The 9,405-nt window shown below is 37.9% G+C and overlaps 1 protein-coding gene across 2 annotated transcripts in view; it reads right to left on the bottom strand.

Moving 5' to 3' along the window:
- FOXJ3 (forkhead box J3) overlaps positions 1 to 9,405 on the bottom strand; it is a 163,308-nt gene that overhangs the window by 104,977 nt on the left and 48,926 nt on the right. For both annotated transcript variants that reach the window (XM_011944912.1, XM_011944921.1), the window contains exon 3: positions 972 to 1,296. In XM_011944912.1, coding sequence (XP_011800302.1) covers positions 972 to 1,296 — 325 coding nt within the window. The remainder of the gene's footprint in view (positions 1 to 971; positions 1,297 to 9,405) is intronic.

Genomic DNA, 9,405 nt, shown 5'->3' on the forward strand with positions numbered 1-9,405 from the left:
ATTCTCCTGCCTCAGACTCCCGAGTAGCTGGGATTACAGGTGTGTGCCACCATGCCCGGCTAATTTTTCTATTTCTAGTAGAGACGGGGTTTCATCATGTTAACCAGGTTGGTCTCGAACTCCTGACCTCAGGTTATCTGCCTGCCTTGGCCTCCCAAAGTGCTGGGATTACGGGCATGACCCACCATGCCCAGGCAAGTCCTGGTATTAATTATTTTGGAGACCAACAATATTTCTTAAAATCTCCAAGGGAAGAAAAATTCACAATATATTCGATCAGTTCTAGGGTATACAATTCATTATGGTTAAAAGAAAAAAAAGTTGGCTGGGCACAGTGACTCACACCTGTAATCCGAACACTTTGGGAGGCCAAAGCGGGCAGATCACGAGGTCAGGAGTTTTGAGACCAGCCTGGCCAACATGGTGAAACCCCATCTCTACTAAAAAATACAAAAATTAGCTGCGAGTGGTGGCACGCACCTGTAATCCCAGCTACTTGGGAGGCTGAGGCAGGAGAATGGTGTGAACCCGGGAGGCGGAGCTTGCAGTGAGCCAAGATCAAGCACTGCACTCCAGCCTGGGGCGTCAGAGTGAGACTCTGTCTCAAAAAAAAAAAAAAATTCTTTACTGATAAATGCAGTTAGTACTAGCTGCAATACTATGTTGTTTTTCACTTTAGGCTCACTGTCAATTCACCTGAACTGCAGGTATGGTTTCCAGTGAATGCTACATTAACTCTGCTTTACTTTATGCTACATCAGTACTATAACATAATGAAGTTTGAACACACTAATAATCTACCAAAAATAAAGTTATTTACCTAAGCTACAAACTTTTTTTTGACATCCTAAAAATCACTAGAGATCAAAATTTCATAATCAATTACATGAGCCTTCACAAAGCTTTTTCAGTAGAAATCAGTAGTATCATTGCTTACTTCGTAAAAGTAATAATTTAAATAAAATCCTTACCTTCCAACCACTGCCAGCCTCTCTATAATATGGGAAGTTATCACAAATCCACTGATAAATTTCACTTAAAGTCATTTTCTTTTTGGGTGAGCTATTAATTGCAAATGTAATGAGGCTGGCATAACTGTATGGAGGTTTCCCATCTTTGTGCTGTTGGACTTCTTCCTGGTCCAGAGTTGTATTTGGGTCAAGGAGTGCATTCTTCTTAGAAATTCCTGTTCCATGAGCGTTTTGTGTAGCATCAGATTTTTGGATGGCTGCTCTCATGGTGAGCTGTGGTAACCAGTCCATAGATGTTAGGCTGCTCTCCAGTTCAGATGTCATCCTGAAGGTAAATAGACTCCTTAGTCAATATCAAGGAAAGAACCCCTGCTTCTCAAAATATCCAATATTCACAAATCTAGGAGTTCCAAAGTGAGGGAAAGCCTGAGTTACATCTGGAGGAAAAAGATTGAGTATGTTAATGAGCAAACCAAATATTTAAGGGATCAACATTTCCAATCTTTTTTCTTAATTTTTTCCTCATCAAAACATAACAAACTTGGTTTGAAAATTGTTTAAAAGACAGAACAACACACACATACAAAGTGTTCTGATACCAATCTTTCTAAACATTGCTGCCTGTTTCTTTAAGAGGGCAAAAGGATCTTGGTATGAAAAACCCAGCTGCAGCCCAACTCTTTTACTCACCACCACAAGCCGTTAAAAGCTTAAAATGTACCTCTGGCATTTCTTTTACACAAATTTTAGGAGAGTCATAAAAACAAAATACCAAAAAGTAAGGTGGAGACAAGAGGTCAGAGAAGTAACTGAGAAACTAGCACAGGAATCCGCACGAAGGAAACAAGGTAGAGTTTATGCAGGTAGGAGGTAGGAAGAGCAAAGCAGGGTATACAAGAAGAGCAAAGAGACAAGCTAGCTGGGGAGTTGACGGAAAAAAGGAATGCAAAGTCAAGGACACTGATGAGTGAGAGAAAAAATAGGCAGTACCAGGGAGTTACTTTTTTTAAAAAAACAAGTCAAGGAACAGGTTTACAAAAACTAACTGAAGATGTGGGAGTACAGAATATAAGGCATTAAATCACAGAAATGGTCAGCAAGAAAAGAAGCATTAAAAACTCAAAGACAGGCTTGGGCAAACGTCCAGTGATTTGAATTCTGTAGTGTATTTCTCTCCAAAGCTGAAAAATTCAGACCATTATCACACAAAGAAAGAAAACTAAATCTGCCAGGTTAACACATATTCTAGAAAAGGGAGAAAGCTGCTCTAAGAATTGAAGATAAGAATATAGAAACAAGGCTTGACATTTCACATTGGAATTGTTAACTTTCAGCAGAGGATATAAGCCCTTCTATTCTGGGATCAAAGAAGCAGAAATAATGACTGACAATAAAGTAGAGAAGAATGAAAAGATTTCTAAGTGATATCAAAATAAAGGAAAAAAGGAGAACCAAAAAAAAAAAAAACTTAAAGGTTTCTTTTGACTTCAAGTCAAAAGAAAACATTAGTAGCTATGAAAATCCCATATAGCCCCTTCATTCCAAATGGCTCCTAACAAAAAGCAACCTTGAGTATTATGCATAGGCTCTGAACAACATGGAGGCAACAGAGAATCAATAAAGAACAGGAAGTTTGGAGTGAGGAAGACCCAGAGTCTAAGAACTGATTCTAACAGTTATAAGCTATAGAACTGTGAAGATGTTAATTACCTCTGCCTCCAAGTTTTCTCATCTGTAAAATGCAACAATAGTACCTATGGTTAAAATATTACTTTGAAAATTAAATGTGTTAAAACATGCACAAAAGAAATACTCAGTAAATGTTGGTTAATAATATTAGTCTAGGAGTATCTTGGGAGGGCACTAATACACTATAAAGTAAACCACATTAAGCAAGAGCAATTATAAATCAGAAGACAACCATTAGGATTCTATCTGCACTGCCAGTAAATTGAGTCCTCTTGATTTTCAGATATGTTGATCCACAATTTTACCTTACTCATTTCCTCAAATTCCCTCCATCTCTATTGTACACATTCCTCTGAACCTGAACTTTAAATTCATCTATGTAGCATGCATCTTCAGAGACCTTAAAAAAAAAAACTTACTATCCTACTCTACAATCTCAACCAGAAACATCTGTTCCCAGCAAGAAGTCATAGTGACTTGTAGAATAAGAAGATAGGATAATTTAGAGATCACAATGTCAAAACAGTATTCTAGAGATCAGAGACTAATCCCTCCAATAATGAAAAACTGAAGTTAAGGCTCATCCAATTTCACACAGGTAGTTAGCAGTAGTACGAAAACCAGAGCCCAGATCTCCTGATACCCAATCTAGTAGTTTTACTAAACATATCTCGTCTGTAAAATGAAGATGATAATTTAAATAGTACCCACCTCACTGATGTAAAGTATTCAGAACAGTGCCAAGCAAGTAGTAAGTATTCAGTAAATGTTAACTACTCATATTGGTAATAAGAGTAGTTACTTACATTATTATTCACATTTCATTCAATAAAGATTGGCTATTTTATACCATGCTGTCATCCAATTTACCTCAATCAAGTCTCCATGGAGTAGAGGTTTATTTTGTTCAAATTCCCAAAGCAGCCAGTTACACACATTTTCATACAAAAGCATATTACAAATGGGAATATAATTGTTATTGCAGGTGCTCCCTACTGAGAACCATCTTTGCCTTCTGCTACCTTCCCCCAGTGCCAGTAATAAGACTTTATGAGAATCTCAGTAATACAGGTATTTACTGTGTATTATATATTTAACAAGAATGCATAAATTATACATGCATAAAGAGCTATGTTAGAGTAAAACATAAAATAAAATAAAAATACACACATAGGAAGTGTGGTAAAATTCCTGTCCTCCAGGAACTTATAGTTTAATAAAGAAGTTAAGTTCAGACACAACACAGAACTGAAAAAAAGTACACAGCTGAGCTCTGGGTGCTATGAAGGTTCAGGAAAAGGAGAAAATAACATGGACTAAAGCCTTGAGGGTAAAGAAAGAAGAACTTAGCGAAGTCTTCAGCTAGGTTAAGATTGACTTAGCTGAAGAACTTCAGCTAAGTGAAGATTTAAATAGACTGGAAAGAAAAAGGACCCTAGTCTTCAAAGCCATCATGTGTAAAAATTATTCCACTGTGCTTATATTCATCAGTTCTGCAAGAGCAAATTTTAAGTACACTATAAAAACATCTCAAATTTAAACTCTAAAAAAGTGGGGCTTCTGTTCTGTTTGCAATTTCTTAAATTTTATATACTGCATTCTTGGTAGTGAAGCAAAAAGTGCCTCCATTGTTGGTACTTAGGCTGGTGGCTATTGTGGTTCTCCATTAAGCATGGAGAACACAAAAGATGATCATTAGATTTGGCCAGATCACCAGTAACTTTAGACACAAACTTTAGGCCGGGTGCAGTAGCTCACGCCTGTAATCCCAACACTTTGGGAGGCCGAGGCGGGCGGATCACTTGAGGTCAGGAGTTCAAGACCAGTCTGACCAACATGGTGAAACCCCATCTCTACTAAAAATACAAAAATTAGCCGGGTGTGGCGGCAGACACCTGTAATCCCAGCTACTTGGGAGGCTGAGGCAGGAGAATCACTTGAACCTGGGAGATGAAGGTTTCAGTGAGCTGAGGGTGCACCACAGCAATCCAGCCTTGGCGACAGAGCGAGACTCTGCCACAAAAAACAAACAAACAAACAAACAAACAAACTTATTAGTGGAATGGTGATGATAGAAATCCACTTGTATACGAGAACAGATAGTGGTAAATTTAAAAACAGCACGGGAGGCTCTGAGGAATCTGGTTATGGAAATCTGGTTAAGAAATGTCAGGCCCTCATTACCTCACCTCATTCCAAAAGCTTCCTAGCTGGCTTCCTGGACTCTGATGTCTCAACCACCCCTCCCTACTAATCATATCCAGTCCATGCATACACTCTAAGAGAAACCTATCAACACTGCCTTCATGTCATTATACCTAAACGTTTTCAATGGCTCCCTTACTCCTACTATACTAAATCTAAATTCCTCATTTTCAACTACTTTAGCTTTTACTAATCTTTCATGAATCCTTTTCTAAATTCCTAGAGCAATTATAACCTCAGTTTGGCAACTGACATGTGGTTTCACATGCATAGTTGAATCATATGCTTAAGCTTTCTACCCTCACCTCTTCTCCCCCAACTACTAAGGACAGTGACCATACATTAGTACTTCCGACGCTAACTAATACTGTGCCAAGTACAAGTTATCTGAAAAATAACATAGTAACTGGATAAGGAATAAGGGCCTTCTTTTCTGGAATGTCCCTTCCTTCTGTGTCTGCCTGGCTGGTTTCTACTTCAAGACCAAACATCTCCCCCTACAGGAAGCCTGGTCAATCCCCTCTTTCCATCCTCCATCTCCTAAACTAAAGGAGCTATTATTCCTAAAGCAGAGTATAAATACCCCTATCATAGAATTTATATGTAACTGTGATTATCTTTACCTACCTCTCTCCCACAAGACTCTGATCTCTTTGAAAGAAGAAACTTTCATGATTGGAATAGTAACTGTCCAATGAAGGTATGGGTGTGCTCCTCCCCAAACAAATGAGACCGTAACCAGTTCAAAAGTTAAAAGAAAGAGGTGACAGTACTAAGTAGCAAAAGGTAAGGGTACTCATAGGTTTGAAGTCCTTGATAAGACAGAAGAAAGTATGACTCAGAGCGCAGATTGACAGGCAGTATTACACAGGAAAAGAAACCATTCTACTAGAACCGAGAAAAATGAGAACATGGAAGTAAGATGAAAAGCACATACTGTTACTTGTGGGAGAAAGGAAGGCATGGAGAAGAATTTGTCTGCAGTTCTTAAATCTATGATGGTAACTATTACTTAAAAGAAATTCCATACAGAATTTTTTTCTTCATAAAATTAAAGGATAAGGAGCATCAGGATAAGGCTATAACAACTCAAAACTGAGTCATAACATGGGGGTTTGAATCCCACTTTATGAAACGGGAACACTCACATGATCCCATGTATGCTTTATAGCTACTTTAGTACACTGTGTGGCCTCCCTCTGCAACTTTCCTAATTCCCAAAGTGTAGCAAAGCCTTCTTCAGAAAGTTTTTCAAGTTTCAACAGTATCAAAAAGGGGGGCAAATGGGTAGAGATATTGTTGGCTCCCTAAATGGAGGTAAGAGTAAGACACAAAAGAAAATAAAAGGACGAAGAACACTGAGGGTAACAATGTTGTGACCCAAATATTACTGAATCCTCCCCACGTCATTCCCCGCACCTGGCATTTCATCTTAAGACCTGCGGCACATAAAAAACTGAGCAACTTAAAACTCAGGAGAAATTCTTGTAATTACCACAGGACTGATTCTTGAATTCTTCTGATCTCACGCATCTCTTAGGGCCAATATGTGCTATCACTCCTATTACAGCGTTTCAGCACTCAAAGCAATCAGAAGCAGGGGCTATGGCAGAGACTCCTATTGCCACTTATTATCTGTTCTTAACTTTCACCTTAGGAATAAATCCCAATTTTATTCAGGACGGTATTGCACCTTTTGCCCTGCCTGCCCTCTGGAGTGTGGACAGAATTAACTATTGCTCTAGCAGTCATCTTGGATCATAAGATGATCCTGAACATGGAAGCCAGATACTGAGCATATGGAAACAGAGAGAAAAAGTCTGGATCCCTGATTTTTTTTTTTTTTGTAAAGTAGATTGTGAAGCTGCCATCCCAGCCAGACTGCCTACCCTACAGACTTTTAATGTGTTCAACTACTATAAAAGAGTCTCTATCAGCAGATGAATGTAGTTCCTAACACAGAGAATTTAGGACATGGCAGTGTAGTGATACAAGTAACATAAGCTAAAATAGGACACTCCCTTAAAGATGAATTAATGAGTTAATAAATTCCGATGCTGACAGTTGGAAAGCTGATGACAAAGAATTTGGTCGAACTGTTATCTGTAGAATTTGAAAAGCAAGCCATATGCCAACTGAGGCTAGTGCAAAAAGAGAAATGTAGGAAAAATTTAGAATGTTGGCATGTGTTGGCTCTTTCTTGCCATTTAAAGTGAAGTCCTAAAAGAGAAATAAACTTTGACTAAAGTTACAAGAAGAGACAGAGAAAATACAGATTTGCTGAGATAGGTACTCCCTGCCCTTGTCCTGCAATTTCAGCTAAGAGTCCTATAATCTGAAGTCTTGCAAGGCTGGAAAAACCAAGTGCTTCTGAAGTCCAAACTGAGGTAGCTGAGTATAGTTACAAAACTACAGCATTAGCAGTAGAGAAGACTGATACCTTACCACACAAAGGTAATGTTAAGGTGTTGTCCTTCCACCCAGACTATTGTTTAAAATGGCCTCACCAAAGCCCCCTTTCCCTTAGGAGCTAAAAGAGGCCAAATAACTTGGAAAAGGAAAATATCTTCTTTATTTCCACTAACTTGTGACCGAAATTTAGCATTTCCTTTAACTATGAAAGTAGACAACAAATCACAGTAACATTAATAGTATCTATAACTCTGCCACCAATAAAAATCACAAATATAACCAATGAGAAATGTTACAGAAATCTATAATTTTTGTTTAAACTCATCAACTACTTCAAAACTGACTTTCTTAGATTTGTCACTAGATCTTTTGTTCAATGTGTTATTTTAAAAGTATATATTACTATGTCACAAAGTTAATATTTTGATAACTGTATTTTGATATAATTAACTGGTTTTATTTTTCACCTTTTGTGTGATTTTGTTTCTTCAATTTTTATTGTAAGTTCAGGGGTACATTTGCAAGATGTGCAGCTTTGTTGCATAGGTAAATGTGCGCCATGGTGGTCTGCTCCACAGATCAAACCATCATCTATGTATTAAGCCTGGCATCATTAGCTATTCCTCCTGATGCCCTCCCTCCCCCTACCCCACCCCCGTATTTTATGAATTTTGAAACATTATTCTGAGAACGATGCATAGGTTTCACCAGATGGTTAAACATGTTCCATGGCACCAAAACAAGACATTCCTGAGGTAAGCAAGGTACAAATGGCAGTCTTCACACTAAAAAAAAAAAAAAAAAAAGTGTCTGGGCAGGTCCTTTGGCTCTAATTACCCGAAAGAGCAAAAAGTCTAGAAATTAAAATTTTTAAGGTAACTATATGGGAGAGTGAGAGGTCAAAGAGCCTAAACTGCAAAAGTCTCTAAAGTTTCTAAAATACTCCCCAAGGCTTATCAACGGAGAGAGCTGTAAAAACTGTGTATTTCCCAGAAAGGGCATCTTTATCAATACCAATCTAAGATGTGGCCATTCAGGACAAGGTAAGATTCCTTGAAGGACCATAAAGGACAATGAAAATCTTCCCAAAGAGCAGATTAAAAGGACTTATTACTCTGCCAGGGAGTCTCTGCCACTCCTATCCAGCAGGATTTTATGATCAATATGGACTAGGGACTACTGAGTTTCCCATTATCCTCTTTTCTGAATAACACCTTTTATTGTTGTTTTCCTATTCCTTCTCCACCACTGTATTCTGGATATGTAGAGTGCATATAATTCATCTTTGGTTTATAGGTTTCCAAACCACAAGAAGTCATCCTCGGCTCTGATGAAAGGGACTGTATCCAGAGATCTTATATTTTCCAATACAGTGAATGGCAGAATCTCTGGGTTGTCTCCCTTAAGGAAGGAGCAAATAAGTATTAGCTATAGGAAGAAAAATATATGTGGATGCTTGGGTAGACAAAGGAGTCAACTACGGAAGAAATCTAAAAAGAAATAAAATAATTTACTACAGACTGACTTTATATTTTGTTATCATGTAATGTAAAATAATTTTTTTTAGGTTTGTAGGTGAATAAATAACTTAAGCTATTTCCAAACGAAAACAGCTGGTGTTACTTTTTTCTAAGTTAGTTATATATGACCCAAATCAAAGTTTCTATTCTTAGTTTAATTTCAGCAAAATAGAAAACTCAATGTCCATATACATGGAAAAAGACATGGCTTTGTGATTAAGAATAGAGGCTCTGGAGCAAGACTGCTTGGACTGGAATCCAAGTTCTTCCCTTCAGCTATGTGGTCCTGAACAAGTAAATTAACCTCCTTATGCCTCAGTTTCCTCATCTGTAAAAAGAGGATAAAATAATACCTACCCCCCCAAAGGATTGTTGTAAGATTAGAGTTAATACATATAAAGCACTGAGAACAGTTTCCAACACATAGTAACTGCTCATATTGGTATCAAGTTAATATTAATATCAAGTTCATACTCTTCAGGGTTTCCTAAACTTTTTTTCTTTTTTGAGATGGAGTTTCACTCTTATCAACCAGGCTGAAGTGCAACGGCATGTCTCAGCTGACTGCAACCTCCGCCTCCTGGGTTCAAGCAATTCTCCTGCCTCAG

This window comes from Colobus angolensis, unplaced genomic scaffold (genome assembly GCF_000951035.1).
Source record: "Colobus angolensis palliatus isolate OR3802 unplaced genomic scaffold, Cang.pa_1.0 Scaffold106, whole genome shotgun sequence".
In the NCBI taxonomy this organism is placed as follows: domain Eukaryota; kingdom Metazoa; phylum Chordata; class Mammalia; order Primates; family Cercopithecidae; genus Colobus; species Colobus angolensis.